Source organism: Microcaecilia unicolor, chromosome 4 (genome assembly GCF_901765095.1).
Source record: "Microcaecilia unicolor chromosome 4, aMicUni1.1, whole genome shotgun sequence".
In the NCBI taxonomy this organism is placed as follows: domain Eukaryota; kingdom Metazoa; phylum Chordata; class Amphibia; order Gymnophiona; family Siphonopidae; genus Microcaecilia; species Microcaecilia unicolor.
Genome location: NC_044034.1, coordinates 161736318 through 161749877, shown reverse-complemented (window position 1 = coordinate 161749877; position 13560 = coordinate 161736318). Strand labels below are relative to the sequence as shown.

The 13560-nt window shown below is 45.3% G+C and overlaps 1 protein-coding gene across 4 annotated transcripts in view; it reads right to left on the bottom strand.

Moving 5' to 3' along the window:
* The window catches only part of ACCS (1-aminocyclopropane-1-carboxylate synthase homolog (inactive)), a 56193-nt gene extending 43960 nt beyond the window's left edge, over positions 1-12233 (bottom strand). Inside the window, exon 1 of one of the 4 annotated variants that reach the window (XM_030200813.1) lies at positions 12151-12233. In XM_030200813.1, the coding sequence (XP_030056673.1) occupies positions 12151-12199 (49 nt within the window). In that variant the 5' untranslated portion in view covers positions 12200-12233. Of the gene's footprint in view, positions 1-477; positions 514-11942; positions 11994-12150 lie in introns of those variants that run through there. The other 3 variants (XM_030200812.1, XM_030200815.1, XM_030200818.1) reach the window with 3 other exon arrangements.
* Positions 12234-13560: the final 1327 nt, after the last annotated feature.

The window sequence follows — 13560 nt, the reverse complement described above, 5'->3', positions numbered from 1 at the left end:
AATCTGTAACCATTGATAAACTTGAGAATCTAATAATGAAAATTCAGTTTTCATATCTGAGAAAGATTTCCATGTTTGTTTTTTTTAAGTCAATAAAATCCTTGAGGGCCCATATTCCTATGTGCTGCCAATGAGACCAAGAAACTTGTTTTTGTCAATTTAAATTTAGAGTTGTTCCATATAGGCGCTAATGTTGTAATGGACCAAGGAGTGTCTAGTGATTTATCAAAAGATGACAATAATTTATGAGTAATATTCATGATCGGATTGGAGCTAATATTTTTAGGAAGGCGCCAATTAGATGAGAATGTAATAATGGATCTATAATGGATTGTTCAAATATTAGCCATCTGGGAAGAGAAGCAGCATTCAGAGGAGTAATCCATTCCATACCCTGACGTATAATAAAAGCTTTATGATATAATAGAAGATCAGGGAATCTAAATCCACCTTGCAATTTAGGCAGTTTTAACTTACATAAGGAGATTCTGGGTAACTTAAGATTCCATAAAAAATTAAAGATTAGTTTCTCCAACTTTCTATAGAAAAAACAAGGAAAAAGAAGAGGAATCATACTCAGAACATACGTGATCTTGGGTATTATCATCATTTTGATAGTATCCAGTCTTCCCCACCAAGTTAAATTTAGTGGGGACCAAGATGTTAAGGAGGTCTCAATTTTTGTAAAAATGTTGTCAGAATTAATTTTGATAGTAGTTAAGAGGTGTGGTAGCCGTGTTAGTCCACTTTTAAAGGTAATCAATAGAAATAAAACAAAATAAAACATGGAAAAGAAAATAAGATGATACCTTTTTTTTTGGACCTAACTTAATACATTTCTTGATTAGCTTTCGAAGGTTGCCCTCCTTCATCAGATCGGAAATAAGCAAATGTTGGTAGATGACAGTATATATAAGTGAAACATCAAAGCATTCCAGTGACAGTCTAACAGGATGGGGGTGGATAGGTGAGAGATAGGAAGAGGGACGGGGGGGGGGGGGGGGGGGATATGCATGGAGACAGGAGGGTGACAAAGCAGTACAATTTTCAAAGCAGTACAATTTTATGGTTTATAGTGGGCTAGAAAACCCAGATCTTTGTTAAGTCCTGTCTAGTGGGTGTCAAAATATTTAATTATTCTGACTTCAAAGGTCTTATGTTCCTGTATTATTTTTTTTTGTTACATTTGTACCCCACGCTTTCCCACTCATGGCAGGCTCAATGCGGCAGGCAACAGAGGGTTAAGTGACTTGCCCAGAGTCACAAGGAGCTGCCTGTGCCAGGAATCAAACTCAGTTCCTCAGGACCAAAGTCCACCACCCTAACCACTAGGCCACTCCTCCAAGTTCCTTTTGAAGATTCTTACCATGACGTCACTGGTACAGTGTTCTGGTTTTGTAAAGTAGTTAATAGATCTCTATCAAAGAAGACACCAAGATATTTAATAGAGGAAACTACCCATTTAAGAGGAAAGCCTTGAATAGAAAAGGGAGCACAAACATCATTCAAAGGCATCAATTCTGTTTTGTCCCAATTAAATTTATAACCTGAAATTTTTGAAAATTGAGAAATTAACTAAATGAGGGATTTCAATTATGATTGTGGGCTAGTGAGGTATAACAGTATATCATTTGCATATGCTGAGAGTTTGAACTCCTCTTTACCCAAAGAAACTCCAGTTATATTTTTTGATTTACGAATAGCCACTAAAAGGGGTTCAAGAGCCAGATTGAATAATAATGGAGAAATAAGGCAACCTTGTCCGGTGCCTCTGTGCAAAACAAATGAATTAGAAAATTCTCCATTTGTTACAATTCGTGCAGAAGGTGATGACTATAATAAATGCAGCATATGAATGAAGAGTTCAGGAAAACCAAACTGCTCAAGAATGTTAAACAAGTATTTCCACTCTACCCGGTCAAAGGCTTTTTCAGCATCCAGAGAAACAGATAATACAGGGTAGTCCTTGGACCAGGCAAAGTGAGTGATATGACGCAATAATCTAGTATTATCAGCACCTTATCTGGATTTAATGAAGCCAGACTGATCTCTGTGAATGAGTGAATGAATAATATTCTCTATTCTACAACACAGAAGTTTTGCAGAGATTTTATAGTCTGTGTTTAAAAGTGAGATTGGCCTATAATTTTGTACAAGGGTACAGTCTCTATTGGGCTTAGGTAACACTACAATGTTAGCGTCCAAAAAATGACCTGAAGAGGATGATTCAAGTAAAGCTTGGAAATAGGTCATTAAATGAATTGATTTAGAAGATGAGAAGGATTTGTAAAACTCCGCTGGTAGACCATCTGGACCCGGTGCTTTGGCTAAAGGTAGCTTTTTGATTACAGAGACAATCTCGTCATGAGAAATAGGTTGATTAAGTTGGTTGATATGTTGCTCCGAGAGGTGAGGTAAATGCAATGATGAAAGAAAATTGGAGATTTCAAAATCTTGAGCTATGGTTTCTGAAGAATAGAGTGGTGTATAAAAGGATTCAAAAGCCTCAAGAATTTGAGAAGAGAAGGTCAAGGAGGATCCTGTAGATGACTGGATAACAGTTATATGCTGTTTTGTTCTCTTGCCTTTAAGATAAGATGCAAGTAGTTTACCAGCTTCATTAGCTTCTGAATAATATACGGCATTTTGCTAAAAGTAATTACATTAGAGAAGTTTGATAATAGAAAATTATATTGCATTTTGAGCAATCTGAGTTTTTGAAGTGTAAATTTAGGCGAGGATGTATACAAAGTTGTTTCAAGTTGACGAATTTCCTTTTCAAGAGTAGATATTTTAGCATTATTAGCTTTATGAAGATGAGATGCATAACTAATTATTTCATCTCTCAACTAGGCTTTAAATGTTTCCCAGACTGTTACAAAAGAAGATACAGTCCTTGTTATTGTCAAAAAATTCAGTAGATTTTTGAGAGATATGTTGTAAAAACAGAGTATCCGATAGTAAGGTGGTATTTGATTTTATTAGGAGACCAATTAAAGTCACACGATATTGCTGCATGGTCAGAGATTGATATTTCATGAATCGTTGCATTGGATAACATAGGAATCAAGTCCTTGGTGCCCAGAAAATAATCTATTCTTGAATATGTACGATGAGGGGCAGAGAAGAAGGAATAGTCTCTAGATGTTGGACGAAGTAATCTCCATAGATCAGACCAGCCATTGGATTGTATAAGATTGTTTAGTGCGTTTCTGACTTTGAGTTTAGCAGGTCTACAATTTGAAGATGTATCTAGATAAGGATCTATTGGAAAATTGAAATCACCTCCAATTATAGTGTTAAGCGAAAGTATTTGTAGATTCATCATAGAATTTTTGAAATATGTAACCAACCATATCATGCCAAACCAAATAGCATATGCATGAGACAAAAAATTGGAGATAATTAGCAAGCATAAAATCCTCAAAAAAGGAGAAAAAAAGGTGACAAAGATAATAAGATGAAAATTTCAATAAGCAACAATGCTGGAGAAAAAACATGTTCCAATGAGGAGAAGAAAGAATGGAAATAAGATAATCCATTATGGGGCACATGAGTCCAGTATAGACACCAGATGAGAGCTTAAGCCAGCACTTAATATTATGATAACAAAGAATCTCATAACTGCAATGTAAATATATCTTTTTGAAAAAGAAAAGAATTATAAACATTTGTAAATATAGTCAACTTCAAAATATCAACTTGCAGCAAAAGTATCACTTTCAAGAAATCTCTGTAAGTCAGCAGGGTCGCTATAGTGTTTAGTAGTATTTTGAAAGGTTACACGCATGGTTGCAGGGTATAGAAGACCATACTGAGCTCCTATGGCTTTCAACTTGGGGCGCATTGACAAGAACATTTTCCTCTTTTTAGTAGTGGTTTTGGAGAAGTCAGGAACTAGAAGGAGTTTTGCCCCGCCATAAAGCACAGGAGACTTAGACCAAATAGTGTTTAAAATTAACATCAGCTTATCATGACGCAAAAATTTAACAATTATAGGGTTCGGGTAGTTTTTCCCAGGGATTGGCCTCAGTGCAATATGGTGAGCACGTTCTATATCAATAGTGGAGTCAGTTGGAAGTACTGCGATTTTTATGAAGAGTGTTTTAAAAAATTGAATCATGTCCTTACCCTCAGATTGTTCAGGAAGCCCTAGTATTCGTATATTATTCCTTCTTATATTCCTTCTTATCTTCTATTTCCCGCTGCAGGAGATCATTTTTATTTAACTTACGACTTGTCTCCAGATGAAGTGCGTCATAAGCTGACATACGATCTTCGAAGAATTCAATTCGCGCATTAAACTGGGTGAGTTGAGTAGAAATAGTAACTAATTCCGATTTGATTTCAGAAGTAGTAGTGAGATTCTGCTGCATAAGAATATGTAGCGCCTTAATATCATCAGCGAGAGACTCCGCTTTACAATGAGGCAATGGCCCCTGAAGAGCCTTCTCAGGGGTGGAGACATCAGACTTGTTTCGCTTGGAAGCTGAATGAAGTGGGTATAAACCGTCATTTCTGTTGGTTTTTGACGACAATCGTGCTAAGGCATAAAAATCGTGGCGATTAAGGTGAGAAAAAAATGATAGTGCAGGCTACTATGAATTGCTTAGTAGTGAAGCTGGCGACAGAGAAAGCCCTACGCATCCATGCTGGATAAGGTCACGTGATGTCCTATTAGGTGCTTAAAGATGCAGCCGCTGCATGTTGATAGAAAGGCAGTGTTATGATTGGGGTCTGAACCCCTCTCAAACTTACCTCTTTCCTGGGGGTCAGCTTCTTAGCTGGCTTCTGTTTCTTTTCTCTGTCCTTTCTGAGCTGGCTCTGTCTCTCTGTGCTGGCAGCTTCCAGCAGCATGGGGTTAATTGTTTTACTTTACTACAGCTGTGTGTTGCCTGAGTTGCTCTAACTCTCTTTGGGTGTACTGGCTTCAAGGGTTTCACGGTTTTGCATTGGTGTGGGTTGGGCCTCTCTGGGTCAGTGTGCTTTTGCCTAGGTCTAGGGAGTGTGACATCATCAGGGAGGGCCTTGATAAGGAAGTGGTGTTGTTTCCTTCAGGGCCTTTGCAACAGTGGTGTTTGCTGTGGGTAGGGTGGTGCAGTGTGCACTTCTGACGTTGTGTCTAGTTTCCCTGCTTGCTTTTGCTAAGGGCCAGGTTAGTGTTAGTGCAGTGTGCACTGGTGACTGTGTGTTTAGCTTTCCTGCTTTTCCCTTTTGGTTCCCTTCTGTTCCCTCTTGGTTTTGGTAGCATTGCTGTGTGTAGGGCTTTGGAAGCTCTGTTGTTGATAGAAGTACTTCAGGGTTTGGTGTTGTTAGGAACACTGCAGAGTTTGCTGTTAGAAGTACTTCTGGTGTTTGTGCTATTAGGAGCATTGCAGTCTTTGCTGTTGGTGTTTGGTGCTTTAGAAGCACTTTTGGCTTATGTGTTAGCTTCCCTCCTTGTGGCTCCCCTGTCTTCCCTTTTAGTGCTAGGAGCTCTTCTGGTTGCTTGCCAGAGTAGTGCTTGGGAAGCACCTTGTTAGTTGTATCTAGCTTGCTAGAGCAGTGCTTAGGTAGCTGGTTAGTTCTGTGTTCAGCTTATTAGTGTAAAGCTCTGCTTGTAGCTTGGTGCTTAGTAGCACCTGTGTTAGCTTTGTGTTTAGTTCCCTGCTCTGTTAGTTTAGGGCTTAGGAAGTTCCTTTCTTGAGCAGGGATTAGGAGCTCCTGTTTAGTATAGGGCTTAGGAAGTCCTTTTGTCAGTTTACTGTTAGGAACACTCCTGCTGGTTTAGGGCTTGGGAGCACGTAGATCAGTTTAGGGTTAGGAGCACTTCTGTTTCCAGTCCTGGTCCCTATGTCACCCGGTATCCAGTAAGTCCTGTCGGCTACTCGAACCCAGAAGCTCAACTCCTGGGGGGCTTAGTAGCTAAGTACAGGTGAAGCTGTGCGGACCAGTCCAGCGTGCTCCAGTCCTGTGTTCCAGTCCTGTGTCCTCCAGTCCGGGGGACCAGTCCAGTGTGCTCCAGTCCGGTGTGTGTTCCAGTCTGGTGAGCTCCAGTCCAGTGTGTTCCGGTCCGGTGTGTGTTCCAGTCCGGGGGATTGCAGTCCAGTGTTCCAGTCCTGTGTCCTCCAGTCCGGGGGATTCCAATCCAGGTGTTCCGGTTCGCTGGGCAGTGCCTGCAGTCCCTGCCGGTGTGCTTACCCAGTGTTGGTTGGTGGGTTTTGCCTGCTGCTGTCGCTCCTCGTCAGCAGCCCAAGGGCTCACGTTTGCTCCAGAGCCCGGCCCCGCGGGCTCTGAACCTGAGAACCTGACAGATTGCAAAGGCCATGAGCCCGGCAAGAACCCCCGCCCAGCTGACCCAGCTGGGGTCCAGCTCCATCGTTGTTCTTGATCCTTCTATGACTCTTCGTCAGTATCGTGGGAAGCTTTTGTCTCATCCTGTTTTGAAGAAGACCCCTGAAGCGGCAGCTGAGAGAAAACGTGTCCGGTGGCTTGGAATCACTGAAAACCCAGTTTCAGATATGGACCCTTTTATCACGCTCGCTGAGTATCGCCGCAGCCTTGTCTTGAATCCAGCTTTGTGGGATACTCCTGAAGCGGTCGCTGAGAGGAGACGTCTGGGGAATTCTACGCTATGGGCTCAGCTGGAGTCCAGTCCAGTCCCAGCAGCGCGCCCAGACAAGCCTCTGAATCCAGTCCGAGCAGCACGTCCAGCGAAGCTTCAGAGTCCGGTCCGAGGGACGCTTCTGACCGAGCCTCCGATGCCAGTTCAAGTGGCGCTTCCACTCAAGCTTCAGAGTGCAGTCCGTGGGAAGCTGCTGGCCGAGCCTCCGATTCCAGTCCGAGAGGGGCTTCTCACCGAGCCTCCGGTGCCAGTCCAGCCTCCACGCAAGCCTCGGAGTCCAGTTCAAGTGGCGCTTCAAACCAAGCCTCCTAGTACAAGTTTGGATCCCGGTTCCAACCCCATTTTTGATCTGGATCCGTTTCTGACACTCCAGGATTACCGGGTTGCACTTTTGTCTGATCCAGCCCTGAAGAATACTCCTGAAGCTGCAGCGGAAAGAAGGCGTGTCTCCTGGCTAGGGTTCGAAGAAAACCCAGTTTCTGCTATTGATCCCTCTACCAAGCTGTTCTTTTACCGCTTCCAACTCCTCTCGGAGCCAACCCTACGAGATACTCCGGAAGCCCAAGCTGAAAGAAGGTGGCTTCCTGATTTTTCCCGCCAAACTTCTGAGTCCAGCCTGAAGGGCTTTGCCTGCCAAGATGCTGAGTCTGGATCGAGTGGCAGCAGTGGCAGCCGAGATGCTGAGTCTGGAGTGAGTTGCAGCATTGACAGTCAAGATGCTGAGTCTGGATCGAGTTGCAGTTCCAGTCAAGATGCTGAGTCTGGATCGAGTTGTAGTTCCAGTCAAGATGCTGAGTCTGGAGTGAGTTGCAGCATTGACAGTCAAGATGCTGAGTCTGGATCGAGTTGGAGTTCCAGCCAAAATGCTGAGTCTGGATCGAGTTGTAGTTCCAGTCAAGATGCTGAGTCTGGATTGAGTTGCAGTTCCAGTCAAGATGCTGAGTCTGGATTGAGTTGTAGTTCCAGTCAAGATGCTGAGGCTGGAGCGAGTTGTAGTCCCAGTCAAGATGCTGAGTCTGGATTGAGTTGTAGTTCCAGTCAAGATGCTGAGTCTGGATCGAGTTGCAGTTCCAGTCAAGATGCTGAGTCTGGATTGAGTTGCAGTTCCAGTCAAGATGCTGAGTCTGGAGCGAGTTGCAGTTCCAGTCAAGATGCTGAGTCTGGAGCGAGTGGTAGTTCCAGTCAAGATGCTGAGTCTGGAGCGAGTGGTGGTTCCAGTCAAGATGCTGAGTCTGGAGCGAGTTGCAGTCCCAGCCGGGATGCTGAGTCTACACCGAGTGATGAGTCCACGATGAGTGCTGAGTCTGCACTGAGTGTAGAGGCCAGCCGAGGTACTGAGTCCACGATGAGTGCTGAGTCTGCACTGAGTACAGAGCCCAGCCAAGACAATGAGTCCACGATGAGTGCTGAGTCTGCACTGAGTACAGAGTCCAGCCAAGATAATGAGTCCACGATGAGTGCTGAGTCTACACCGAGTGCAGAGCCCAGCCAAGATGACGAGTCCACGATGAGTGCTGAGTCTGCACCGAGTGCAGAGTTCAGCCGAGATGCCGAATCAGAATTGAGTTACAGTCCCGGGCAAGATGCTGAGTCCGGGTCAAGTTACAGTCCTGGCCAAGATGCTGAGTCCGGTGAGAGTTGCCGTCCCGGTCAAGATGCTGAGTCCAGGTCAAGTTGTTCCAGTCCCAGGCAAGAGGCTGAGTCCGGGTCAAGTTGCAACTCCGGTCAAGATGCTGAGTCCGAGTTGAGTGGCAGTTCCTGCCAAGATGCTGAGGCCGGATCAGATTGCAGTCTCAGGCAAGATGCTGAGTCTACTCCGAGTTCCCATTTCAGCCAAGATGTTGAACTCCTTCTGAGTTCCAGCTCCAGCCAAGGGGCAAGGTCTAGTCTGAAGTCCAGTTCAAGTTCCTGTCTGGCTTCAGATTCCAGGATGGGTGTGGGCTCTAGCCCAGTTCTGGCTGCTACAGTGGAGTGCCAGGAAGTCAAGGAAGTTGTGGACTCCTTCAGGAGATGGTTCCTGTTGAATAGAACTCCACTTGTTGCATCCAAGACTCTGATCCTGCCTAGCAGCCGTTCTAAAGAGCCTCGTGGCGGCCAAAGCCATTCTGGTTTCCTAGTTCCAGATGTACTTGTCACGTCCTGCCCAGCCGCCCAGATTTATGTTGTGAAACCCATTGGGAGATTTCATCACAGCTACCCATGGAGACCTAAATTGTCTTTTGAGACCTGGGGCTCCCGTGGGGACACGGGAGCCTTGAGGGGGAGGTGCTGTTATGATTGGGGTCTGAACCCCTCTCAAACTTACCTCTTTCCTGGGGGTCAGCTTCTTAGCTGGCTTCTGTTTCTTTTCTCTGTCCTTTCTGAGCTGGCTCTGTCTCTCTGTGCTGGCAGCTTCCAGCAGCATGGGGTTAATTGTTTTACTTTACTACAGCTGTGTGTTGCCTGAGTTGCTCTAACTCTCTTTGGGTGTACTGGCTTCAAGGGTTTCACGGTTTTGCATTGGTGTGGGTTGGGCCTCTCTGGGTCAGTGTGCTTTTGCCTAGGTCTAGGGAGTGTGACATCATCAGGGAGGGCCTTGATAAGGAAGTGGTGTTGTTTCCTTCAGGGCCTTTGCAACAGTGGTGTTTGCTGTGGGTAGGGTGGTGCAGTGTGCACTTCTGACGTTGTGTCTAGTTTCCCTGCTTGCTTTTGCTAAGGGCCAGGTTAGTGTTAGTGCAGTGTGCACTGGTGACTGTGTGTTTAGCTTTCCTGCTTTTCCCTTTTGGTTCCCTTCTGTTCCCTCTTGGTTTTGGTAGCATTGCTGTGTGTAGGGCTTTGGAAGCTCTGTTGTTGATAGAAGTACTTCAGGGTTTGGTGTTGTTAGGAACACTGCAGAGTTTGCTGTTAGAAGTACTTCTGGTGTTTGTGCTATTAGGAGCATTGCAGTCTTTGCTGTTGGTGTTTGGTGCTTTAGAAGCACTTTTGGCTTATGTGTTAGCTTCCCTCCTTGTGGCTCCCCTGTCTTCCCTTTTAGTGCTAGGAGCTCTTCTGGTTGCTTGCCAGAGTAGTGCTTGGGAAGCACCTTGTTAGTTGTATCTAGCTTGCTAGAGCAGTGCTTAGGTAGCTGGTTAGTTCTGTGTTCAGCTTATTAGTGTAAAGCTCTGCTTGTAGCTTGGTGCTTAGTAGCACCTGTGTTAGCTTTGTGTTTAGTTCCCTGCTCTGTTAGTTTAGGGCTTAGGAAGTTCCTTTCTTGAGCAGGGATTAGGAGCTCCTGTTTAGTATAGGGCTTAGGAAGTCCTTTTGTCAGTTTACTGTTAGGAACACTCCTGCTGGTTTAGGGCTTGGGAGCACGTAGATCAGTTTAGGGTTAGGAGCACTTCTGTTTCCAGTCCTGGTCCCTATGTCACCCGGTATCCAGTAAGTCCTGTCGGCTACTCGAACCCAGAAGCTCAACTCCTGGGGGGCTTAGTAGCTAAGTACAGGTGAAGCTGTGCGGACCAGTCCAGCGTGCTCCAGTCCTGTGTTCCAGTCCTGTGTCCTCCAGTCCGAGGGACCAGTCCAGTGTGCTCCAGTCCGGTGTGTGTTCCAGTCTGGTGAGCTCCAGTCCAGTGTGTTCCGGTCCGGTGTGTGTTCCAGTCCGGGGGATTGCAGTCCAGTGTTCCAGTCCTGTGTCCTCCAGTCCGGGGGATTCCAATCCAGGTGTTCCGGTTCGCTGGGCAGTGCCTGCAGTCCCTGCCGGTGTGCTTACCCAGTGTTGGTTGGTGGGTTTTGCCTGCTGCTGTCGCTCCTCGTCAGCAGCCCAAGGGCTCACGTTTGCTCCAGAGCCCGGCCCCGCGGGCTCTGAACCTGAGAACCTGACAGGCAGGAGAGGGGAGATATGATTGAAAAGTTTAAATACCTACACGGCATAAACAAAGGAGCCAACTTTTCAAAATGATTGGAGGTGCTGAATTTTTTTTTTTTTTTTACAAGTGGTGCATTCCCCCTCCCCCTCCTTCTCCTCAAAGTTCCAGGCCCCCCTTCCTCTCCTCAAAGTTCCAGGCCCCCCCCCTCCTCCGAGTGCCAGTCCGACCCCAGCCCGACCACTTCTTCCACAACAGTCCTCCGCTGGTCCGCCCTCGCCTTCCTGCATGCTGCCCAGAATTTTAAAAGTCGTCTTACCTTGGGTTCCTGGCGCCAGCAGTGAAAGGTGAGCAGGCTCGGCGCTTCAGCCTTCCCTTCTCTCTCAGCTCTGGTCCTGCCCTTGCAGAAACAGGAAATAAGGGCGGGACCAGAGCTGAGACGAGAGAAGGGAAGGCTGAAGCGCCGAGCCTGCTTGCCTTTCACTGCTGCCACTGAGACCCCGAAATAAGATGGCTTTTAAAATTCTGGGCAGCACGCAGGAAGGCAAGGGTGGACTGGTGGAGGACTGTTGAGGGAGAAGAGGGCGGGCACCGAGCAGGTCGGGGCTGACAACTTCCGACTTCCGGCAGGTGAAAATATTGGGGGGTGCTCGAGCACCCACAGCACCCACGGAGTCGGCGCCTATGGGCATAAATACACAAGACAAGTCTCGTTCAATTAAAAGGAAGCTCTAGAATGAGGGGTCATAGGATGGAGGTGAAAGGGGATAGACTCAGGAGTAAATAGTTGTTCTTGGAAAAGGTGGTGAATTTGAGGAATGGCCACCTGGTGGAGATGCTGTATCTGAATTCAAGAAAGCATGGGACAACTGCAGATCTGTAAGGACCTAGTGGTTAGGGTGGTGGACTGTGGTCCTGAGGAACTGAGTTCAATTCCCACTTCAGGCACAGGCAGCTCCTTGTGACTCTGGGCAAGTCACTTAACCCTCCATTGCCCCATGTATGCCGCATTGAGCCTACCATGAGTGGGAAAGCACAGGGTACAAATGTAACCAAAAAAAAAAAGAGTGATAGCAATGATTAGTAGTTGGAGTAGATGGTTTTATCTGCTATTTGCTCTGTTTTGTATGTATAAGGGGTCCTAGCTGTTACTGGAAGAATGTGTGGGGTGGGGGAAGAAAATGCTCTGACAACAATAGAAGGTAGATTTGCACTGGAGGTCATCAGAATAAAATCATTTAAATCACCCCTTTTCTCAAAAGAGTTAGCGAGGTTGAAAACCTTTGCTGGTGTTATGCACTGTTACTTCTCCATAATGTGTGAGTTTAACTTTGGGTGCATTAATACATGGTAGGAGATGGTCAGTTTTGTACATTTTTAAATATAACATCTAACAATCAGATAAATCCCCCCCCTCCCAATCCATCCCTCATCTCACCTCCAAGAAGCTTTAAAGTATCTAGCCTGCAGTCAAGGCAGGTGAATATGTCACAATAGTTAACTGAGATGTATCTTACCTTTTTGGCAGTTCCAGCATGGGTATTAGAAGGCAGCTGAAAGTGTGGCATCCATCAATTTACAGAAGAAAGACTTGTTAAAAAAATTACCTTGTCCTGGAATGGAGAGATAGTGTTTTGCACTGGGGGTGGGGGGAGGGCACCCCAGAGCAGGTCCAGTGCTCCAGACTAAAGAGGTATACATATTCTGATAGCTAGTGATTAGTACCTGGTTTAGTTGATTCAATAGCATTAAGTAACTCTCCCAGTGGCAGCATGCTGCAGCTTGAGACCTTGCAACTCTTACTGCTTCTAGCAAGATGAGAGCAAGAGGCAGGATCCTTTCACCTGTCACAGTATCCGGGGTGAAGTGAGGAGACACCAGCTGTCATGGCAGGATTCTGTCAGGAGAGGGCACTCTGCTACTTGATTATCATCTGCATCACATGCACTAGGAGGAGGCTGCGATGGGATGTTTTTATCAGGCATAAAATGTTCAGTATGCTGAAACCTAGTACCTATTAATGAAGAACAGAGGAAATAGATTGATCCAGAATTTCAGAGGAAAAAGAAAGAAAGAAAGAGTGGGGGTGAGAAGAGAAAATTAAGAAATTCCATACAGAATGACTTTCTAGGATGTGTTCATTGATTAGTAAATCTGAATGCTTGTCAGAGACCTCATGTGTGTCTCTCCCTCCCCCCTGCAAAATGTCGTGAAATTTGGGCATGAATAAGTCCTCAAACAAAATGCTATTAGGAATCCACACAAATATAATCATCTCATAAGCCTTTTTTTTCTTCAAAAAGTAGACTCTATGAAATAATGAACAACAACCACCACATTAGCAAATTAAAGAAAACTTCAAGTTAACTATAAAGAAAGCATTTTATATTGTGTTTATAAAACATGAAAACAGCACCGAAGGTGTCAAATATAATGAACAGAGACAGAGAGGATAGACAGAAAGAAAGAAAATAAAATATGAAAGGTGTTTTCTTTGGCATCCACCAAGGGTTCAATATTCAAAAGCATTTATGTCTGGAAAGCACTGGAGTGGTCTGGAGGCGGATTCAGAATGGAGAGCAAAGGTAGGGCAATTTTCATTTTCAGCACCACTACCCATCCCGGATCGCTATCCAAATAACTGAAGACAGAAAAAAAGCTGACCCAAGTGTTTCCGGATAAGTATCCAGAAAGCAGCTGGATATCATCCGCTACCTGGATCGTGCCGGCCCTCACTGCAATATCTGGATATTCAGTGGCAGCTGCTATCCGGATACTGCTGCTGAATATCTGGACATTTTTTGCATTTGATATTTAAAAAAAACACCATCAGCCAAGTGCTGAATATTGGGGGGGGGGGGAGGGGGGAGACAGGAGTTTCCAAAGGCTTTCTTTATATTCCAGTTTCATGGATGGAGGGTGTAGCCAGTTCCAGGTTACTCACTTTGGATATTTGTTTAATATTGTGTGTCAGAGATGCCAAGCTACCCAGTTCCAGGCTGGAGATTTTGGGACAGTCCTGGATTTCTGGCCACACCATCCTGGTGCATTATGGGACTTGCAGCACTGATTTCAATGGGCAGGATCAGATATTACAAATCCCACACTGCTTTGGGATGTAAGTTCAAAACCAAG